The sequence below is a fragment of the Leucopleurus acutus genome (genome assembly GCF_964270905.1).
Source record: "Leucopleurus acutus genome assembly, chromosome: 1".
Taxonomy (NCBI): Eukaryota; Metazoa; Chordata; class Mammalia; order Artiodactyla; family Delphinidae; genus Leucopleurus; species Leucopleurus acutus.
In genome coordinates this window covers 153,084,346-153,109,242 of record NC_139142.1, presented here as the reverse complement: position 1 = coordinate 153,109,242, position 24,897 = coordinate 153,084,346, and the positions used below count along the sequence as shown (strand labels likewise).

At 37.9% G+C, this 24,897-nt stretch overlaps 1 protein-coding gene across 7 annotated transcripts in view; it reads left to right on the top strand.

Annotated features, from left to right (window-relative positions):
* The window catches only part of MEF2A (myocyte enhancer factor 2A), a 174,669-nt gene extending 150,477 nt beyond the window's left edge, over positions 1–24,192 (top strand). For all 7 annotated transcript variants that reach the window (XM_082837139.1, XM_082837143.1, XM_082837142.1 and 4 more), the window contains 3 exons: positions 14,880–15,006; positions 18,677–18,803; positions 20,092–24,192. In XM_082837139.1, the coding sequence (XP_082693265.1) occupies positions 14,880–15,006; positions 18,677–18,803; positions 20,092–20,461 (624 nt within the window). In that variant the 3' untranslated portion in view covers positions 20,462–24,192. The remainder of the gene's footprint in view (positions 1–14,879; positions 15,007–18,676; positions 18,804–20,091) is intronic.
* Positions 24,193–24,897: the final 705 nt, after the last annotated feature.

Here is a 24,897-nt window from a genome sequence, read left to right as displayed (position 1 = left end):
AGGAAAGGAGGGAACACCTTTTCTTTTTTTTAAGATTTAATTTTATTTATTTTTTTGGCTGCGTTGGGTTGCTGCACATAGGCTTTCTCTAGTTTTGGCAAGGGGGGGCTACTCTTCGTTGCGGTGCACGGGCTTCTCCTTGCAGTGGCTTCTCTTGTTGCGGAGCATGGTCTCTAGGCCCGCAGGCTCAGTAGTTGTGGCTCGCAGGCTCTAGAGCGCAGGCTCAGTAGTTGTGGCGCACAGGCTTAGTTGCTTCATGGCATGTGGGATCTTCCCAGACCAGGGATCGAACCCGTGTCCCCTGAATTGGCAGGCAGATTCTTATCCACTGTGCCATGAGGGAAGTCCCAGGAGGGAACACCTTTCAATTCATTTTATTAGACCAGCATTACTCTAATACAAATCAGAATAAGACATTACAAAAAAAGTATAAGCCAGTATCCCTCATGAACTCTAGACATAAAATCCTCAACAAATATTAGTTTATTAGTAAATAAATTCATCAGTATCCTAAAAAGGATAATATATTAAGACCAAGTGGGTTTCATTTCAGGAATACAAGGCTGATTATAAATTTGAAAATTCATCAATATAATTTACCATGTTAACAGAATTCAGCTTTTATTCATAATAAAAATAACTTTCATCAAACTAGGAGAAGAAAGGAAGTTTTTTAACCTAATAAAGAGTATTTTCAGAAATTCTACAACTAATACACCTAATAAGGGGGAAACAGTCTTTTGGTAAAATAATATTAGGAACTAGACAGTGTTGTTTATTCTCCCACTCATATCCAACACTGTACTGGAAGTCCTAGATGAAACAGTAAGGCAATAAAAATAAATAAAATGTATGCACACTGGGAAGAAAGAAGTTAAATTCTGTTCACAGAAGATAATAGTTATGTAGAAAAGCATAAAAGAACCTACAAAAAAACTTCCAGTGAACAATTGGAATATGAAATTTTAAAATACCATTTAAATATTACTCAAAAAAATGCCTACAAATTTCACCAAATATTTGCATGATTTTCATGCTAAAACTACAAAACATTGTTGAAAGAAATCAAAGAGCCAGATGAGACAGATATCATATTAATGGGTTTGAAGACTCAATATTGTCAAGATGTCACTTCTTCCTAAATTGGTCAACAGATTAAAACACAACCCCAGTTTAAATCACAGCAAGGTTTTTTGTAGATATCAGCAAGCCAATTCTAAAATATGTATGGAAAGGCAAAGGAACTACATTGGCCAAAACAATTTTGAAAGAGAACAAAATAGGAAGACTAAGACTAACTGGTTTCAAGACCTACAATAAAGCTACAATAATAATGTGTGATACTGGCAAAAAGATGAGCACATTAGGTCAAAGAACAAAACAGAGAGCCCAGAAAATAGAGCCACAGAAATATATTCAGTTGGTTTTTTACAAAGGTAGTAGGGCAATTCAGTGGAGTAAGGATAGTCAGTACAACTAATGGGGCTGCAGCAATTTAGCATCCATATGCAAAAACAGAACCTCGATGTATAATTCATAGCTTATACAAAAATTAACTTAAAATGTATTATAGATCCAAATGTAAAACACAAAACGCTGAAACTTCTAGAAGAAAACATTGGAGAATTACAACATCAAAAGCATGATCCATAAAGAAAAAATTGATATATTGGTATTTAACAAAATTTAAGTTTCACTCCATGAAAAGGCCCTGTTCAGAGAATAAAAAGACAATCTACAGATAAGGAGAGAATATTTGCAAAATCACCTATCTAGTAAAAGATTTTTATCCAGAATGATACAACTACACACCTGTTAGAATGACTAAAATTACAAAAACAAAACCAAAAAACTAAAAATGCCAAGTTCTGGTGAGGATGCAGAGCAACAAGAATTCTCATGTATTCCTGCTTGGAATTCAAAATGGTACAGCTACTTTGGAAAACAGTTTGACAACTTCTTATAAAGTTAAATATATACTTGTCATACAACCCAACGATCCTGCTCCTAGAGTATTTACTCAAGTGAATTGAAAACCATGCTTATATAAAAAACTTATATTTTTCATAATCTCCCAAAAGTGAGAACAACCCAGATGTCCTTCCAGCAGATAAATGGGTATACACACTCTGGTACATCCATACAAAAGAATATTGCTCAGTAATACAAAAGGGATGAAGTATTTATTCACAACAATATAAATGAATTGTAAATGAATTTTGCTAATTGAAAGACGCCAGATCCCAAAGACTACATAGTATATATATGATTACATTTATATTTCATAATGGAAATGCAAAACAGATAAGTGGTTGCCAGGGGTGGGGAGAGGAGTCAAATACAAAAGGGGTAGTATAAGGGAATTTTTGAGGGGATGGAACTATCTGTGATACTGTATTGTTCAATACATGAATCTATGCTTTTGTTAAAACCTACAAAACTGTACAATACAAAGAGTGATTTTTTTTTTACTATATGCCATTAAAAAAAGTCAACCAGGATTCCAGGGGAACCCAAGATGAAATACAGACCATGATACATGAATATAACGTTATTACAAATGAGTGATATGATGATACTGAAGGGGATACTGAAGAGCTGCTCTAAATAACTTTGGAAACTGTTCTGACTGGATACCATAAGTATGGAGACCAAAAAAAATTGCATGAAATCACAGTGCTCAAGATGGTAAATTTGTTACACACATACACACCCTTAAGCAAGCAACTACTATACATTGTAGATAAAGAAAGCCAGGTTTCTCGAGAAAAAACTTACAATAAAGCAATGTGGGTGGGGAAGGCTGTAAAGAACCCTGTTTTTCAGGGTTGTATTTGGAGGTTTCAGTATGAACTTTTTTTTTTTAACGTATATACAGATAGATAGATACAGAAATAGATGTTGTGTACACATGAATTCGTATACATCATATATTTCCTAGCTGTAACTGCTGAGAGGGTCTTAAAACAATGACACCTGGTAACTGAGCACACCTCGCACTCAGATCTTAGTTTCTAAACACTATTCTCCAATAAAAAGAATCAAGACTCCTTGGAGAAGTGATTGATTGTAGAGCTAGGGTCAGGAAAATACACAATGAACCAGAGGTGCCAGAGTATAAGGAAATGTATGTCAAAAGTCAGAGGAGCGCAACCTTTCAGAGGAGCTCCCAGTGGCCAGATCTAGAACAATTTAAGCAACAAAATAAATAACAATATTATTGGGTTATAACACAAGAGGAATAAAAGAATTAAAAATACTGAGACTGTTACTAAGTAATTGATTGAATAAATAAAGGGAGAAGGGACAACTCTTCCTTAGAGAAGAATTCTAATTAAATACAGGTAGAAAGAATGAGAGAAATGGCAAATCACCATTGTAACACCACAGTGCAGACCTTGAAGGCAAAGTCAATGGATGAATGCTAAAATTAGCAAAAATTAAAGGAGAAATGGGGTATTTAATAAATCTCAGAATGTCTCTCCCCGAATAATCATTGATTACAAAAAGAAAAATAGTGATTTTATAGTGGAGAATCCTGGAAGACACTACCTTAACCAGAAGATCAAGGTTAACATCACTGGTAATGGGATGACATGTGCTAAGAGGATCACCTCATCCCTGTGGTCTTCTTCCAAAAGTCCATGCTATCTGTCTAACTATGAGAAAATATCAGACAGACCCAAACTGAAGGATGATCTCCAAGATACCTGACCTTTACTCTTCCAAAGTTGTCAAGGTCAGTCATGAAAAACAAGGAAAGACTGAGGGAACTGTGGAGACCAGTGGAGACTAAGGATACATGACAGCTAAAGACATGTGAGATGCAGGATCTGATCCAGGACCAGAAAAAAGACATTCATGAAAAGACTGAAAGCCAAGGAAAGTCTATAGCTTTGGTTACTACTACATGCAATTTTGACAACTGCATCCTGTTTCTTCAGGGTGTTAACTTTGGGGGAAACTGGATGAGGTGTGTGGTGGTGTGCTCTCTTTGCAGCTGCTCTCTAAGCCTAAAACTGTTTCAGAATACAAACTTAAAAATACATACATAGAGGCGCAGTTGATTATGGAAGATTCTCACAAGAATAACACTTCAGGGACAGCACCTAAATCTGGTTCAACAGTTCAGGGAGCTCATATTTCTCATATTCGTCAACAGCCGTGTGGCTGATGGGGTCTTGGTGCAATGGCCTGGTGTCAGGCCTGAGCCTCTGAGGTGGGAGAGCCGAGTTCAGGACATTGGACCATCAGAGACCTCCTGGCCCCACGTAATATCAATCAGTGAGAGCTCTCCCAGAGATTTCCGTCTCAACACTAAGACCCAGCTCCACCCAACAGCCAACAAGCTCCAGTGCTGGATGCCTCATGCCAAACAACAAGCAAGACAGAAACACAACCCCACCCATTAGCAGAGAGGCTGCCTAAAATCATACTAAGTTCACAGACACCCCAAAACACACCACTGGACGCAGCCCTGCCCACCAGAAAGACAAGATCCAGCCCTACCCACCAGAACACAGGCACTAGTCCCCTCCACCAGGAAGCCTACACAAGCCACTGAAGCAACCTCACCCACTGGGGACAGACACCAAAAACAACGGGAAGTAAAAACCTGCAGCCTGCAAAAAGGAGACCCCAAACACAGTAAGTTAAACAAAAAGAGAAGACAGAGAAATATGCAGCATATGAAGGAACAAGATAAAAACCCACCAGACCAAACAAATGAAGAGGAAATAGGCAGTATACTGGAAAAAGAATTCAGAATGATGATAGTAAAGATGATCCAGTCTCCAATAGAATGAAGAAAATACAAGAAACGTTTAACAAGGACCTAGAGGAATTAAAGAGCCCACAAACAACGATGAACAACACAATAAATGAAATTAAAAATTCTCTAGAAGGAATCAATAGCAGAATAACTGAGGCAGAAGAACGTATAAGTGACCTGAAAGATAAAATAGTGGAAATAACTACCACAGAGCAGAATAAAGAATGAAAAGAATTGAGGACAGTCTCAGAGACCTCTGGGACCATATTAAATGCACCAACATTCGAATTATAGGGGTCTCAGAAGTAGAAGAGAAAAAGAAAGGGTCTAAGAAAATATTTGAAGAGATTATAGTTGAAAACTTCCCTAACAAGGGAAAGGCAATAGTCAATCAAGTCCAGGAAGCGCAGAGAGTCCCATACAGGATAAATCCAAGGAGAAGATGCCAAGACACATATTAATCAAAGTATCAAAATTTAAATACAAAGAAGAATATTAAAAGCAGCAAGGGAAAAGCAACAAATAACATACAAAGGAATCCCCATAAGGTAAACAGCTGATCTTTCAACAGAAACTCTGCAAGCCAGAAAGGAGCGGCAGCATATAATTAAAGTGATGAAAGGAAAAAATCTACAACCAAGATTACTCTACCCAGCAAAGATCTCATTCAGATTTGATGGAGAAATTAAAACCTTTACAGACAAGTAAAAGTTAAGAGAATTCAGCACCACCAAACCAGCTTTACAACAAATGCCAAAGGAACTTCTCAAGGCAGGAAACACGAATGAAGGAAAAAACCTCCAAAAACAAACCCAAAGCCATTAAGAAAATGGTAATAGGAACATATATATCGATAATTACCTTAAATGTAAATGGATTAAATGCTCCCACCAAAAGACACAGATTGGCTGAATGGATACAAAAACAAGACCCATATATATGCTGTCCACAAGAGACCCACTTCAGACCAAGGGACACATACAGACTGAAAGTGAGGGGATGGAAAATGAAATTCCATGCAAATGGAAATCAAAAGAAAGCTGGAGTAGCAATTCTCATATCAGACAAAATAGACTTTAAAATAAAGACTATTACAAGAGACAGAGAAGGACACTACATAATGATCAAGGGATCAATCCAAGAAGAAGATAAAACAATTGTAAATATTTATGCATCCAACATAGGAGCACCTCAATACAGAAGGCAAATGCTAACAGCCATAAAAGGGGAAATCAACAGTAACACAATCATAGTAGGGGACTTTACACCCACTTTCACCAATGAACAGATGATCCAAACAGAAAATAAATAAGGAAACACAAGCTTTAAATGACACATTAGACAAGATAGCCTTAAGTGATATTTATAGGACATTCCATCCAAAAACAACAGAATACACTGTCTTCTCAAGTGCTCATGGAACATTCTCCAGGCTAGATCATATCTTGGGACACAAATCAAGCCTTGGTAAATTTAAGAAAATTGAAATCATAACAAGTATCTTTACTGACCACAATGCTATGAGACTAGATATCAATTACGGGAAAAAAACTAAAAAATACAAACACATGGAGGCTAAACAGTACTCTACTAAATAACCAAGAGATCACTGAAGAAAACAGAGAAATCAAAAAGTACCTAGAAACAAATGATGATGAAAACACAACCCAAAACCTATGGGATGCAGCAAAAGCAAAAGCAGTTCTAAGAGGGAAGTTTATACCAATACAATCCTACCTCAAGAAACAAGAAAAATCTCAAACAACCTAACCTTACACCTAAAGCAATTAGAGAAAGAAGAACAAAAAACCCTAAAGTTAGCGGAAGGAAAGAAATCATAAAGATCAGATCAGAAATAAATGAAAAAGAAATGAAGGAAACAATACCGAAGATCAGCAAAACTAAAAGCTGGTTATTTGAGAAGATAAACAATATTGATAAACCATTAGCCAGACCTATCAAGAAAAAAAGGGAGAAGACTTAAATCAACAGAATTAGAAATGAAAAAGAAGTAACAACTGACACTGTAGAAATACAAAGGATCATGAGAGATTACTACAAGCAACTATATGCCAATAAAATGGACAACCTGAAGAAATGCACAAATTCTTACAAAAGCACAACCTTCCGAGGCTGAACCAGGAAGAAATAGAAAATATAAACAGACCAATCACAAGCACTGAAATTGAAACTGTGATTAAAAGTCTGCCAACAAACCAAAGCACAGGATCAGATGGGTTCACAGGTGAATCTATCAAACATTCAGAGAAGAGCAAACACCTATCCTTCTCAAACTCTTGGAAAATATAGCAGAGGGAGGAACACTCCCAAACTCATTCTATGAGGCCACTATCACCCTGATACTAAAAGCAGACAAAGATATCACAAAAAAAGAAAACTACAGGCCAATATCACTGATGAACATAGATGCAAAAATCCTCAACAAAACACTAGCAAACAGAATCCAACAGCACATTAAAAGGATCATACACCATAATCAAGTTGGGTCTATCTCAGGAATGCAGGGATTCTTCAATATATGTAAATCAATCAATGTGATACACCCTGTTAACAAATTGAAGGCTAAAAACCATATGATCATTTCAGTAGATGCAGAAAAAGCTTTCGACAAAATTCAACACCCATTTATGATAAAAACTCTCTAGAAAGTAGGCATAGAGGGAACCTACCTCAACATAATAAAGGCCGTATATGACAAACCCACAGCCAACATCATTCTCAATGGTGAAAAACTGAAACCATTTCCTCTAAGACCAGGAACAAGGCAAGGTTGAGCCCTCTCACCACTGTTATTCAACATAGTTTTGGAAGTTTTAGCCACAGCAGTCTGAGGAGAAAAAGAAATAAAAGGAATCCAAATCAGAAAAGAAGAAGTAAAACTGTCAGTGTTTGCAGATGACGTGATACTATACATAGAGAATCCTAACATGTTACCAGAAAACTACTAGAGCTAATCAATGAATTTGGTAAAGTAGCAGGATACAAAATTAATGCACAGAAATCTCTTGCATTCCTATACACTCATGATGAAAAATCTGAAAGAGAAATTAAGGAAACACTCCCATTTACCACTTCAACAAAAAGAATAAATCACCTAGGAATAAACCTACCTAAGGAGACAAAAGACTTGCATGCGGAAAACTATAAGACACTGATGAAAAATTAAAGACGGTACAAACAGATGGAGAGATATACCATGTTCTTGGATTGGAAGAATCAACGTTGTGAAAATGACTATAGTACCCAAAGCAATCTACACATTCAGTGCAATCCCTATTAAACTACCAATGGCATTTTTCACAGAACTAGAACAAAAAATTTCACAATTTGTATGGAAACACAAAAGACCCTGAATAGCCAAAGCAATCTTGAGAAAGAGAAACGGAGCTGGAGGAATCAGGCTCCCGGACTACAGACTATACTACAAAGCTACAGTAATCAAGACAGATGGTACTGGCACAAAAATAGAAATACAGATCAATGGAACAGCATAGAAAGCCCAGAGATTAACCCCACACACATATGGTCACCTTATTTTAATAAAGGAGGCAAGAATATACAATGGAGAAAAGACAGCCTCTTCAGTAAGTGGTGCTGGGAAAACTGGACAGCTACATGTAAAAGAGTAAAATTAGAACACTCCCTAACACTGTATACAAAAATAAATTCAAAATAGATTAAAGACCTAAATGTAAGGCCAGACACTATAAAACTCTTAGAGGAAAACATAGGCAGAAAACTCTGTGACATAAATCACAGCAAGATCCTTTTTGACCCACCTCCTAGAGAAATGGAAATAAAAACAAACAAATGGGACCTAATGAAACTTAAAAGCTTTTGCACAGCAAAGGAAACCATAAACAAGATGAAAAGACCACCCTCAGAATGGGAGCAATATTTGCATATGAAGCAACAAAGGATTAATCTCCAAAATGTACAAGCAACTCATGCAGCTCAATATCAAAAAAACAACCCAATCCAAAAATGGGCAGAAGACCTAAAATAGACATTTATCCAAAGAAGATATACAGATTGTCAACAAACACATGAAAGGATGCTCAGCATCACTCATCATCAGAGAAATGCAATTCAAAACCACAATGAGGTATCACCTCACACCAGTCAGAATGGCCATCATCGAAAAATCTACAAACAACAAATGCTGGAGAGGGTGTGGAGAAAAGGGAACCCTCTTGTGCTGTTGGTGGGAATGTAATTGATACAGCCACTGTGGAGAACAGTATGGAGGTTCCTTAAAAAAAGAAAAATAGAACTACCATATGACCCAGCAATCCCACTACTGGGCATATACCCTGAGAAGAGCATAATTCAAAAAGACACATGCACCCCAATGTTCTTTGCAGCACTATTTACAATAGCCAGGACATGGAAGCAACCTAAGTGTCCATTGACAGATGAATGGATATAGAAGATGTGGAACATATATACAATCGAATATTACTCAGCCATAAAAAGAAACGAAATTGAGTTATTTGTCTTGAGGTGAATGGACCTAGAGTCTGTCATACAGATTGAAGTAAGTCAGAAAGAGAAAAACAAATACCGTATGCTAACACACATGGAATCTAAAAAAAAAAAAAACTTGGTTCTGACGAACCTAGGGGCAGGACAGGAATAAATACACAGATGTAGAGAATGGACTTGAGGACACCGGGAGGGGTAAGGGTAAGCTGGGACGAAGTTAGAAATTAGCACTGACATATATACACTACCAGCTGTAAAATAGTTAGTGGGAAGCAGCTTCATCGCACGCACAGAGAGATCAGCTCAGTGCTTTGTGACCACCTAGAGGGGTGGGATGGGGAAGGTGGGAGGGAAATGCAAGAGGGAGGGGATATGGGGGTGATATATATATACATATAGCTGACTTACTTTGTTATACAGCAGAAACTAACACAACATTGTAAAGCAATTATACTCCAATAAAGATGTTTAAAAAATACATACCTATATATAACAGAGAAGTATGTCCCCAAGAAAAGGAGTTGAGAAAAAATGACATTTAGGATAGTCATTTGGCTCACCTTTCATGAACTGGATGTGGAATACCTGCCACTATCCTTCAGAAATAAAAACTATAGGAAGTTTCATTTAAGGTGTAGAAATACGTTTATAAGAATTACTAATAAACTGCAGGATTTAAGGACAAACTACAAGTTTGACATTTAGTACCTTGTCAGTTATCTTAATCTTTTTTTTAAGAGATCATGAAGCATCTCCGTGGAATTCTTAAAATTTGCCACAGAAACTATTTACACCCTTATCCCTGTAAGTTATAGTGAAAACTGTACACACACCCATATTATTTTGATGTGTCTTACAGTTGGAGATGTGTGAAGACATCTGTAACAAAACAGTTGAAGAGCATTTTGCGCACATTTGAAATAGAAGTTTATAGGCCAGGTAGTTGTTTTTCACAGTAAATAATGAGCCTTCTTCCTATTTTACACCATTGTCTGCTTTCAGATTGGGGCTTCATGTATCAGTGATGCTTATAAAGACACCTTTCGCAGATTGACAAAGAAGCTTGACTTACTCAAGTAAAATAATAAAAACCCTAGATAGTAGATTATTTCTAGCATATTAAGACTTTCTAGATGTGTAGGGGAAAAAGGAGCAGTATGTTTCATTCATCTTTTCTGTATGTGATTTATCAGTTCATTTCTCCTCCAGTCTCATTTTCTTCATATATGTGGTTTTTCTCCATTGAAATTATTATATTCATTTGAAAACTGTATTTGCAAATGATAAACATATAAATTTGTATTATTTAAAACTATACTTACTAAATGTTTGATTTCTTGTTGTTTCATAACAGTGTGCTTAGTTACTGTGGGAAATAAGAAAACAAGATAATTTCTGCCCACCAAGGAGCACAGAATCTAGTATAAGATAAATGGACATGTGTGACCAGGTAGGGTAGGGATGGGAGGATTTAGATGTAAGTATAGAGTTAATATTCTCCAGATTCCAAATAGAAACTAGTTTCATGATTAGGAAATACTTTTATATATTGTCACAGTAGCATGGCCATGTGTAGGCGAGGCCAGCATAAGAGCAGACCAAGTTGGGGTAGGAATGTCTAAATCCTGGCCCTAGAGGATTTAAAAGAATCTTTCCAGTCTTTTGAAGTCAACTACAGGTACAGAAACAATAAATAATTTATGTTTGTACTTACTGCATATATAATCATCTCTTTAGACTTCCAAACAACTGCTAGTGTTCAGATACCATGTTTTTCTAAAGAAATATTTAATATTCGAGTACCAACAGTCTTAGTAACTCTCTTATCCCTCTTATGTGCTGAGTGCAGTCGGAGGAAGAGGAATTGGAGTTGGTGAGTGTGGGTTTCCGATTGAAGGGAGTTGAAAAAGATGTAGAAAGTACTAATTCTCTTCAGTGTTTTTATCTAATATTCCCTTTGTTACACAGATTTTTTTTCTTGCTATTAAATACTGTCCAAACATTTTGAATAACTAAACCAACCTACGGGTACTGCAGAGTCTGGTTTTCCTACTTATAATTGTATATCTTGACCCATTTTATTTGTTACCACTTTTTAGGGAACTTTGGGATAGAGCCTTTATAAACAATAGCTGTCCATGATGAGAAGACACATTAAAGATTTTTTTTAAGGAAAGATACAGAATACCTTTTATAGTTCCCCAAATTATTAATATATTTTTAGAAAATGACTTCACCCTCACAGTTCCTCAGATTGTAACACACTGTCTTGTGTTTCTCTTTCTTTCAAAAAGATTACATCATTTTTGGTGAGGTCACCTTTTTTCAGAGTTAGAATTATTTCATCCTGCATGAGATGATCTGAACCACAAGGGGGTTCCCTGTTTATTAAAATGAATGTCTTTAATTTAACATACACAAACTTACTTTTTTTTCTATCAGAAGATATTCTGTTCTTAAAAGTAGCTATTACCTTTTTTCCAAAACAAATGATTTCTATTGGCTTTTTTTCTAGAAATTAAATTTGACTAAAAGTAACTTTCAGTTAATATATTTCTTTGGGAACTAAAACTCAAACCTCACAGAACTGATCTTCTGATTTCACAGTCAGCTGCTAATTAGGTGACCTTAAGGGGAATAAAAACTTGAAAATGTTTAGTTTTTAGCATGGACAGAGGTTTAGATTGCATGAAAGCATGGGGGAAAGGCATCTGTTCATTTTGTTTACATTATTATATATATATATATGCATGTTGGTATGTTTTGCACAGTTGCTTTCTTTTCAAATAAGGTTGTCTGTGCTCTGTCCTTAAAACGAGAGATTTTTCTTTAACTTTGTGTTCACTCTCACAGTTTTGGATGTGGTTTCATATTGGTTAACTAAAATATACTAGCCAGCTTTCGTTGTGGCGTTGGATTATATCATGTGCAGATTTTAACTATCTTTTGGGGAAATACTGTACTTAATGATACAGTAATGATTAGCAAATGGATGTTTATAGTTCAAGATAAAATAATTCATCTTAGATTAAACCTCACTATTTATACCCTTAAGAAGTTATCATAAGTGCTTCCTTGTGAACTTATGAATTATCTAGCAATATGTTGCCCTCTAGTGGTTGTGGAAATCAGTGCCATTGAGCTTTAATGGGTAGAACCGATATATTGGAGTGTTACTGTTTTACAAACACACACACACCCCATCCCACCCACCCCCCCATCTTGAGGTCACATCAGTAGATTTCCGTGGAGGTGAAGCTATCGCATGAATAAAGCTAGACCAAACCATGTTGTACTTTATTTTTCACCTAGTATTTGACTCTTGAAGTTTCAGTGACCAAATCTGTGAGAACAAATTAAATCCAAAGTAGATCTGTCTCAAAAATTCATTAAAATTTTTAACTTGATGCTGAGACAAAAATGTATTCCTTTCCACATTCCTTAAAGTATACCCTCAATTACAGAATCTCAAAGGTAAATTTCTAAGTATTTGAAGACTATAAAATCTAGCAATCATAAAAATAAATACTTGTAATTAAGAAACAAATATATAACCAAAAATTGTATAGTCATTCGCATTTCTAAAACTTAAGCTAATTCAGACTCTAAAACTTAATCAATTTAAAATGCAGAGCTTTATGTGTCAGACTAAAATATAATCAGAAACACAATCTATTAGAATTCGGAAAGTTGTATAAATTGGCTTGAGCTCTAAAATATAATCATGAATGGCTCTGACCCCAAGTGAAATAAAGACAAGTGCCCGGAGCCTACACTAAAGACTCCTTTAGAACCAGGCTACAGAGATTCCTTTAGAAGCCTTGCAATTCTAGAACAACTCTACTTCATGACAGCTCCAGGGGAATAGCTATGGATCAGAAGGAATAAATATATTTACCTTTTTTTTTATACGAGTTATGTAGAAATCTTGGGCCAGAGGGTTTCTTAGAGCAATAATTTAAGGGTACTATCTTACCTTCCTGTAGTACTTCAGTTGTCTCAAAGCATTTCCCATCTATTACCTTACTATATTCTCACAGTAGTACTACAAGGCAGGCAGCACAATGATCGCTATCTTCCCCACTTTACAACTGAAGAGGTTTGGAGAGGTTAAATGATTTTCCCAGTGCTTAGGAATTAGTGAATCTGGGACAAGATCCAGGGCAGTATACCTGAATGGTCTTTCCGACATCCTCTAATTTAAGATTGGATAGAAAATACAAACTAAAAAGAAATAAAATGAGATCTGGATCCTTATCAAAAGTTCAAAAATCTAGATCTAACCAAAGGCCTTTATCTGATTACCCTTTGAAATGGTGATAGAGAAAACTGAATCACATCCTGACTCTCTATAACCTCAAGGGCACTGAATTATACTTTTATTCATATGGCTTAGTACCCCAAATGTCAGTTATCAGGCTGTAATTTCTTCAGTTAGAAAAAAATAACCCTGGAGTTATGCTTTAGCCTTCTTGTGTTCTAACCACATGGAACTTGGAGTCTGTCCTGTTCCTCTGATCCTCAGTTTTAGAAAGTGTTCACTTAAGGCAGTGTCATGAGAAACTGCCCTGTCATACCTCTACACATAGAGAATGGTGACTATCTTAAACTGACTTGATTATTCAATAGTTGTGTTCTTTTTTCATTCCCATTGTAGATAGGATACTATGTAGATGCTGTCAGTTGGCAAGCATTTACCATTTTTCATGCAGCCCTGTCAAAAGTACTTTATTCAAAAAAATAAAAATAAAAAAGTACTTTATTCAAGAGCTCTCTACCCAAAGCTTCTCCTCTCATAAGAGTCAGGAGACTGTGTGAATCTGCCGTTAAAAAACAGTCAGTGTTGGATGATGTGGATGATGGGAGAGGCTCTGCATGTATGGGGGCAGGGAGTATATGGTAAATCTCTGTACCTTTCCTTCAATTTTGCCGTGAACCTAAAACTGCTCTTTTAAAAGTCTTAAAAAATCTATATCTAAATATATACATACATATACATGTACATATATATATATATGTGTGTGTGTGTGTGTGTGTGTGTGTGTGTGTCAACTGCAGGATCAGAGGGAAGGAAATATGAATACAAGCTGCACTTTAGTAAGCCATGACTTAAAACCTTGTTAAATTAGTAAATGCTGCAAAAAGTAGTTTTGATCCCTATATGCTCATGGACTTATAATCTCTATATATACAAATGACCTTGCTATCCTCTGGTATTTAAAATCTACACATATTTTATTTAGGGTAGTTTGGCTATCTTTATAGTGGCATCAAGTCGTCATTTATGCTAACACATAAGTGTTATCAGTCCTAATGCAGTTTTCTATTTTAAGGGTATATCTCTGACATCAATAAACTCTATGAAAAAGACTCTAGGGGAAACTGAATAATTAATGTAAAATATGTCCTTTAAAATTAAATATTTAGTTATTCTTATTAGTATTTTTAAGGTTTTCACATGATCACTGCTTCAGGGAATAATGACATTCACATCATAAAACTGTGAAAAGTCACTTTTAAATTGAATGTTATTTTTAAAATATTAAGTTTGAATATAAATACTCACAGAATAACACTTTTACTTTTTTCTTCTCTCTCACAGAATACCCAGAGGATAAGCAGTTCTCAAGCCACTCAGCCCCTAGCTACCCCCGTGGTGTCTGTGACAACCCCTAGCCTGCCTCCACAGGGCCTGGTGTACTCAGCAATGCCGACCGCCTACAACACTGGTAAGCCTACTCTGTTGCCTTTTGTGGGTTTTATTTCTTTGTTTTGTGCTCAACATGTGCTTTTATGATTTTTAAATAGTATATTTATTGAAATAAGTTATTTCCAGTTTCTTAGATTCACATTTGGATATGTTAAAGAAACACATGCTAGTCTTGAAAAAAAATTAGAAAATACACATTGATCGTAGAAAGATTTCCCAGCATGAACTTTTACTTACCCCTGATGAAGAAACAACTAGCTGTTATCAAAATTATGGTATGCAGCAAGCGGAGCAAAAGGCTCGGCATTTTCTATATAGTTCTTGTTAAACAGCATCTCACTATTCCAGGCTTTTAAAATGAGGTGTTTTTCTGTATGCTGTGTCAACCTAGCTTGGGAAAGACTGAGTCCCTTTGGACCTCAGGGCTCGGGGAGGTGGAGTTGGGTGGCTGTGCCAGCAGGTCATGTTTTCCTCCGTGTGACACCCCTTTTGGTTTCTGCTGTTTGTGCCTGAGGGGCAAGACCAGGAGCTTTCTTGTTTCTCCTCAGAGTCTGTCACTCGTCACCTCTGAGGGGAGCTTTTCACTCATTCATGCTTATTTAGACATTTCACTCCCAAATACCCTATTTGGAGGGTATATCAGGTAAATTTAAGAATGCTGCAGTGACTGAAGGGGTGCTTTCAGCCACGCAGGCTGTGTGGAGAACCCGACGTGCACAGGTTTCTCTAGATGTGCCATCATAGGGAGCGGCAGAGGACACATGGGGCTTCACTTTCTCGCCAGCTGAGCCAAACACCTGATGCTTCAAAAGAAGGAAAGAGGGAAATAGTTAAAAATACCTTGCCAGTTTTTCAGAGACTACAGTGCAGAGAATTTATTCTTTTGTGATTCTAATAAGAAGACTAATAAAAATCATCTAATTTTAGACTTCAGGATAAATGCTGTAGCACGGTGCTTTCACCCTGCTCTCTGGAGCTCCCAGAGGGGTGCAGAGCCATCAATACATTTGATTGCTGCTTTAATTCCAAGTAGTTCTTTTAAAACAGAAATAACTTTAAAAGGTTTTGTTGAAAAAGAAAGCCTCTTAGAAAATGTCTACTACCTTTTCCAACAATCAATATGAAAAAAAAGTCCAAATCCATCAGCTAAATCTAGAGTAAAGCCAGGGATTATGCATTCATATAAATTCTGTTTCATTGTCCTGATCACCAGCTATATGAGCAACACTATTCTAGGGACATACATTTTCTCCCAAGTTTATTCTGGAAAAGGAGACAGGACATACCTAAGTTGGTAACTATGGCGGGGAAGTCCTGAATTGTTGAGGTTACCAGTTCATGCTCTGATCTCGAGAAGGTGAGGAAAGAAGGAAATCTGTGAGCTAGAATGTTCAGAGGAGTGTTGGCTGAGGAGATGGGGCTTGAGCAGGGTGTCAACATTAGATTACAGTTTACTGAGCATTTCATGACAGGTTTTTCCAATATTCAACTTAGATACCCCCCTGTATTTGTTTTTAGAAATGCCATGGGATTTAAAGAATCTTTTTTTTTTAAGTCCAGAAGGAATTACCAAAACATAAAAATGGAGTCAGGTTCTGTCGAAACTGTCCATCACTTAGCATCAATCTCACTCCTCCTTTAACTACATAGTCTTTGCTCTCTCTCAGAGCACCTATTCTGTTTAATGTTACCACATTATCTTTAACGTATTTATCTATTTGCCTTTTTAAAACATGCGTCCATGTTTTGTCTTTTGTTAGTATATCAGCTACGTTGTATGTGTGGCATGTGTCAAACACATGCCAGTCAGTACAGGGATGAATGAGCAACATTTCAAAGAGTACAATAGTTCTGTGTGAAGGAATCATATAGACGCTTCCTCATGCCCATCCATAACACTCCCAGCTTCTCCACTTATTCATGAATCCATTCAGCACATATTTATTGAACACATACTGTGTAACAAGCACCATGGCAGGCACTGGAAATACAAGAGTGTGTGGTTAACAGTGGAATGTAGGGTCTATCAGAGGAAAAGTCACAGGACAAACAGCTCTAGGAATAATTTATTACTGTCGTGTTAAGGGCTTCACTGAAGCTTCAACCTGAAGGAGCACGTGTGACTCAGCCAGGCAGAGTAGGGAGAGTGTTCTGGGAAGAGGGAGTACTGTGTACAAAGGCTAGGAGGCAGCAGGAATGTGGCTGGAGGGATGGGACGGCTGTAGAGTTGAAACTACAGAGGTAAGTAGGGATGCATAGGCCTTGTTGAGGACTTTGGACATGAGAAGCATTGAGAGCATTGGGAAGCCATAGAAAGGTTTTAAGCAGAGAGGTATCATGACCATATTTTTTTTTTGAGATCACCTGGCTACAGTGTGCATGGGGCAAAAGTGAATTCAAGGACACCACACAAGAGGCTACTGTGATCCAAGTAATGGATACTGATGGTGTGAACTAGGGTGGTGGCAGTAGAGACGGTGAAACTTGGGCAGGCTTGAGAGACAGTAGCTAGAGTCAACCAGACATGATGGTTGGTGGTGGAAGTAAGTACCAAGGATAACACCCACAGGTTTCTGGCACGAACAGTCATGTGAAAGTTGGTTCCATTTACTAAAGAGAAGCAGGTTTGGAGGAAATGATGAGTCCAGTTGGGGTCATGTCAGATTTGAGGTGTGTCTGGAGAGACATCCAAGTAGACATGTCAAGTAAGTAGTTGGAAGGACTTGGAGGCACTGTGGAAGGCACAGTGTGATGGACCCCCACCCCAGCTTCTGTGGGGAGGGACGAGGCAATCTTAGAGAACACTAAATGAGAAAATATCCTAAGCAGAGCTATGCTGTTTCAACTCAGTTTCTTTTTTTAAAATACTAATTCACCAGGAAGACCAATTTCTTTAAACACCTCTCTTGAGACATGAAAAAGAAGTTAGAAGAGTTTGTGCCTCCTCTCTTTAGAACTAACTGGAAAAGACAAGTGTTAATGATGAACTGAAATAACTCTACGTGTGAATGATAACTAACATCCCACGTCTTGGTCACAACGATTATGACTGAAGCATTCATGTATATTATGTCTTGTAACAGTTTTTTGATGAACTTTCATTTTGCATGCAGTCAGGGATCTTTGACAGTTCCTGTACTTCGAACAAACGCAGTCATTTAATTGTGTGATAATGTAAATACTGTCTATGTCACTAAGCTTGGCACCCCATGAGAAGGGGTCCTGAGTCTTTCCTGCTCCCCCTTTACTTCAAGAATATGAGATGTGCTGATTTAGATGGAGTCAGGGTGAGCTGGAGTGTTTCTCTTTGTTCGGGAGGGTAGCAGTGGGCATATTTATTTAAAATAACAATTGTATAGGAACATCCTTTAGTGATGGTATTTTTATTATTTCTATTTACAAGTCCGGAAGAAGTATCTCAACTTCTTGTAAAATAATAAACTATAAATTATTCAGTACAAAATTGAAACGTTTTTTATTGAAATAATCCCAGACAACTGAATACAGCTAGGTCCTATAAACCTCCCCAAAGAAAAAGTTTTTGTGGGTTTTAGACCCATAAGTGCGTTGTTTGATGTTATGAAGTACCTGGCTTCTCTCAACATAAAACTTTTGAAGCAACTAATTGAAAAACAGATTTTGCATGGCCCTTTTATTACACACACAAGCAACATTTCCTTCTTTTTTAGATTACTCACTGACTAGTGCAGACCTGTCGGCCCTGCAGGGCTTCAACTCCCCAGGAATGCTGTCTCTGGGACAGGTGTCAGCCTGGCAGCAGCACCATTTAGGACAAGCAGCCCTCAGCTCTCTCGTGTGAGTAACTAGAAATTTTCCCCAAATCTGTACCCCTATTTCCCAACCCCCATCTCATTCCACTGCCTTTGAAGAAAGGCAGCCTGAAGGTATTCCGGCCTACCTACCACCCTTCTCTTTTTTGCCTTGGTTAACATCAACAGACAAAGAGAATAAGAAAATGGGCTGTGCCCTTTGCTTTCTCCCCGGATCGTAGGGGTGGAGTGGTAGGGCTTGGGTATCTTATGTATGAATCAAGCTACATGGGATTCATGTGGTTGATCCCAGCCCACTGCATACACTGTATACCTCACCAAGAAGGGTTCACAAAAGAGAATGTTCCTTATGGACAGTGTGTGGGGATATAAGTGAAAAGGGTTTACAGTGGTGCCCAGGTAGGACCAGGCATCACCAGCAGAAGGAATGGTGCTTCAGTAGAACCAGAATAGTCAGCCCACAGAGCAGCTAGAGGAGATGAGGGGACAGCATAGCAGGCCCACGAGGCCTCCACGAGGGTTGGCTGCCTTTCCTCTGCTCAGGACACTCAGGACACCCAGCCTCTTAGCCTCCTGCCCTGAAAATCCCCAGAGAGCTTCCCTGCATCCTGAAATAGCTCCACAATGCATACTGTTATCAGTCGTCTTGGGAATTATGTCATGGAGAAAGGCACAGAGTATCTGAGGGAAATTTCTTTGCCTACACAGGTGTTTGGCCCTCGGGCCTTTGCAGAGCATCCTAAATGAACACACTAAAAATAGCCATGCAAAGGCAAGTGGAAAAGGCTTGGTGCTCAGACTGGGGGGAAAGCCTGTATACACTCTACTGTGTCCTACTCTGAGCAAGTCACTTAGCCTTTCTGAGACACTTTCCTCATCTGGAAAATAGGGTGACATGACTGACTTCTGAGAGCTGCTGTGAGAATAGGTGACATGTTGTGCCTTTCACAGAAGCAGCAGAAAGGAAGAGAGGAAGCAGAATTCAAGTTGCCATATTGTTCCTCTGCCATTTTGGTCCATGTACAGCATTAGTCACTGACACTGTTTTGGATCCTTCAGCTACAGAAGTACCAAGACTGTGGGTAACAGGACCAGTCACTAAAAATCTCAACTGTACTTGTTTTTTGTCTACCAGGGATATATAATTTTTTTCTGTGCCAAGCACTGCAGGAAACACCAAAACTGGTCTTGGGGAATTCTGACAGTATTTCAGACCCTGGACTTTTTTCAGTCGGGTGGTGTCTGTAATATTCCATTTATGCAGATGTACTCACAAACCATCTACCGTATCTTTTTTTTTTTTTTTCCTTCAGTGCTGGAGGGCAGTTATCTCAGGGTTCGAATTTATCCATTAATACCAACCAAAACATCAACATTAAGTCAGAACCAATTTCACCTCCCCGGGATCGAATGACCCCATCAGGCTTCCAGCAGCAGCCGCAGCCACCGCCGCAGTCACAACCCCCTCAGCCGCAGCCGCAGCCGCAGCCACAACCGCGGCAGGAAATGGGCCGCTCCCCTGTAGACAGTCTGAGCAGCTCAAGCAGCTCCTATGATGGCAGTGACCGGGAGGACCCGCGGAGCGACTTCCATTCTCCGATTGTGCTTGGCCGACCCCCAAACACTGAGGACAGAGAGAGCCCTTCCGTAAAGCGAATGAGGATGGACGCGTGGGTGACCTAAGGCTTCCAGGCTGGTGTTTGTACTTTGTGTTACTGCAGTGAACTGCTCTACATATCTAAGTTGGTAAATAAGGACATGAGTTAAATATATTTATATGTACATACATACATATATATTCCTTTACATATATATGTATGTGGGTGTGAGTGTGTTTATGTGTGGGTGTGTGTTGCATACACGGAATCAGGCACTTACCTGCAAACTCTTGTAGATCTGCAGGTGTGCGTCCCATGGCAAACAGAGCACCCTGTAGGCAGAGTCTAGTCTGGCACTTCCTTGGACTACTTGTTTCATAAGATAACCAGTTTTTGCAGAGAAACGTGTACCCATATATATAATTCTCCCACACTAGCTTGCAGAAACCTAGAGGGCCCCTACTTGTTTTATTTAACTGTGCGGTGACTGTAGTTACTTAAGAAAAATGCTTTGTAGAACAGAGCAGTAGAAAAGCAGGAACCAAGAAAGCAATACTGTACATAAAATGACATTTATATTAATTACCCACCTGGCATGGGTCTCTGTTGCAAAGAGGTGCATGGGAAAGGGCTGTTGATATTAAAAACAAAAAACAAAACAAAAAAGCCCCACACATAACTGTTTTGCACGTGCAAAAATGTATTGGGTCAAAGAAGTGATCTTTAGCTAATAAAAAAGAGAGAGAATAGAAAACACGCATGAAATATTCAGAAAATATTAGCCTAGAAATATAGAGCATTAACAGTAAATTAATATATTAAGTTATAATTGGAATATGTCAGAAGTTTCTTTTTACATTCATATCATAAAAATTAAAGAAACTGATTTTAGCTCATGTATATTTTATATGAAAGAAAACACCCTTATGAATTGATGACTATATATAAAATTATATTCACTACTTTTGAACACATTCTGCTATGAATTATTTATATAAGCCAAAGCTGTATGTTGTAACTTTTTTTTAGAGAATAGCTTTATCTTGTTTTAACTTTCTAGTTTTATTTTAAGAGGGGGAAAAAAAAACAAACAAAAATATCTTGCAAGCAGAACCTTGGAAAAAAAAAGCCATGAACACTTATTACTCTATATGTAAATTAAAAGTTGAGCCAAACTCTGTGTGTATATAGAATCTTAAATATATTATCACCTTTGATGTAAGTACCTATGTATTGTATGGTCACCAGATTAAAAAGTATATTTTTGTGGATTGCCGCCAATTTAGGGGGAAAAGGCGAGATCCTTATTAAGTAGAGTATTCACTGTTTAATATTTACTATTTTGTTAAATATACTGTACTTTGGATTTTAATTATTGGCCCAGTCTTTTCAGAGGATTGTATAAAGGGGTTTCTCCCCTCACTGGTGGTGAATGTGTGATGTTACATTGTAATCTTTGTGCTGTATGGGTTGAGCATCATTATATATTTTATATGTGTATATAAATAGCAAAGTGGCAAAAAAAATTGGTGTTAAGTTCATCCTGCATAAATGTAAAATGTGTTGTGACAGATTTTATAAGGCATTATTTAAAACTTGCCTTTTGTGAGGAAAAAAATATAGTAGAAAAGCTGACCTAATTTAATTAATATTAGAGAAAATGGCAAAATAGTTGATGAGCACAAAGGTTTTATAAGTGGTAAATGATTAGGAAAAAATATTCGTGGGGAAAGGGGTCTTTTTTCCTTGACCCTCTAAAATAGCATGATGCAGCTGGTTACAGAATACTACCACGCCAGACACTCTGTGCATCGAATGACACTGCAGTGTGGGGAGCAGTCCTCTCATGGTGCCGATTCTTGGCACAATTCTTGCCATCCTGATGCCCTCAACTGAGATGCTGACCAAGGCCTTACTCTCACAGGAAGACAGCTAAGTGGTAACAGCAAGCTTGGCAGGTCCCTGGGCTTGTGCCATGAACAAAATTCAAAGTCCTGTATGTCTTTCATCATCGATTTTTAAATACTCCCTTTCCTGAGAAACTCAAAATAAGGGTTTAAAATTACTGCTATTTTCTATTTTAAACTTAATATTAAGCAGCTACCTACAATTTTTACTTATGTTTTGGTTTTTCCCCCTAAATTGCGTTCCTTGTGATGTTTTTTTCCTCCTGTGCTCTTTGTGACAAATCATCAGCCAGACTTCCTGGCTGACACATAGGTAGTAGGTACAGGATAAACTTGTGGCATTCCCAGCTGCAAAATGGAATTCTGCTTTTAATGACATTTTCGGTAGTAAATTTTGATAGAGGCCAAAAAAGGGAGGGCAATATGCTTTGTCCTCTCGTCAGTTTAGACATTTGGCTCTTATTCAGAAAGGACTGGTTTTTCTTTAAAATGTACTTATTTTACTGAACTACTTACAGGCACATTTCTTCATGAGGTCACACCTAATTGAAAGAAGACAGTTTCCCAACACTGAATTTCCAGGATAATCCTTACCACTTTGTAAACCATTTATAGCTTTGGAAGTGTTCAGTGCTTCTTTGGTTGTTATTTATGCATGTTCATGAACTTCTGCTGTACATGGAATAGGAGTTAACACATTCACATTTACTGTCTATTTTCTTGTGTGCCTTATGAGATGGCTTTTCTGACTGTATCTCAATAGTCTTTCTTTCTATGCAGGTTTATAATCAGTACAACTACTGTTTTCTAAAATAATATTACGCAAGGCTCGGAGTTTGTATTTCAATTACACTGACCAAGTAACAATGTATTCTGTTTTCAGGAACTGAGTATTTGACTGTTAACCCTTTTCCCATATACCCAGTGTGACTTAGAGCATATGGACTTGACAAGAGACGCCCTCACCCAGACCCCATGTACGAACACATAAACATACATGTCTCCTGTTGGAAACCAGCTCAGAGTGGGGAAGACACTAACTGTGTCACTTTAGAACCTACTTTTCTACCCTTTTAGACTCATGTGTTTTGTATGACACCATCATAAGAAATTTTATCCCTGCAGATGAAGTATTTTATTACTAAAAGACAAAAACAAAAAAAGCTTAAATTGCACTGGTTAAAGTACGGTTTCCAGCAGCTGTACTTCCTTCAGCAGTCTACCTGGTACTACATTGAGAGTGAAAGTCACCACTGTACATCTACAGATGGTCCCAATCAAAAATCAACCTTTTGAGCCCTAATTATGTCCATTGTGTTAGAGACTAAATCAGGGGTTTGTTCTAAAAGAACAATATATGTTTTACCATTTCCTTTTACTGTAAGGACAACTAATAAAGCATTAACATATTTTCTGTATTAACCATCATGCGCACAAGAAATACATAGTAAATAAGGAACCAGAAAACTCCTGGCATTGGATCATAAGAAGCTAGATGATTAGAATGTGAAAAAGATTTTACAAATGTAAAACTTTTATTTCTCTGTAGAAACTTCACTTTGCTGTGCAAGAAGACACTGCTTTGCTATATTTAAAATGGCTTTTTTAAAAGAGATTTATGTATTTGGTAAATGTTTGTAGTCAACAGTTCACACAAGAAGCTGTACACGGTTTGATCATGTAAAACCGTTTGGCGGCACAAGCTGGACTTTGTTGCCATCCTTGAGATGAACCTTTTAAGAAAAATAAGTTAATCTCAATTTTTCCCTGAATGTGTTTTTTTTCTTCATTATACAATAAATATTATAGTGAACTTTTTATCAAATGGTTAAGAAAATGTTAGAGGTTGTTGTAAACTCTTTGTATCCTGCACTCACTACAGTAAAGATGGACTGGCTTTTCCTGTGTACTCCAGACTCTGTCATGTTTGCCACCAGTCGTCCTCTTTTTCCCTTCCCCTTCCTCTCTCCCTCCCCTCCCTTTCCCTCCTCCTTCCCCTCCCCTCCCCTTTTCTGCTTGCAGGTCCCTTTCACTTGCTTTGAGATGTGGTCAGGGAAACTGTTGGCGGCACCCCGCCAGCCTCCCCTGTACTGGCTCCCGAGGCCTCTCCTCCTGGGGCGGCCCTGGACGCTTTAGGAAGCAGCCAGGGATCCAGTCCCAGCATCAGCCAGCCTGGCCGTTCTGTGCATGCTGGTGTGGATACATTAAACCCATTCAGTCTCTGATCGCGGCTTCCTGCAGGATATGCTACCAAAGTGTGGGGGTGGGGCATTGCCGGCACTTACTATCGTCCAAGTCTATTTCTCCCTCAAGTTTAGGTGGTGAAATAATTTGTTTTACTCAACATGCATACATAATACTGAGCTGGGGTGGCAGAAGGCAGATTTACTAAAAAAATTTTTATTTTCAAAAGTGATAGATGTGAAAAATTAAACTTGCAGCAGAAAGAGTTCTTTTCCTCTGATTCGCTTTCTAAGCCATCTCCCAGCTAAACAGATTCTTGCTGTCAAAAGCTAAATTTCTGTGCTGGCTTTACTTGCTGGCTACTGTGAGACTCTTACTAGCAGGTTTTGAAAGCTGGTTGAGGCCTGTGGCTAAAAATAATCACACCGGC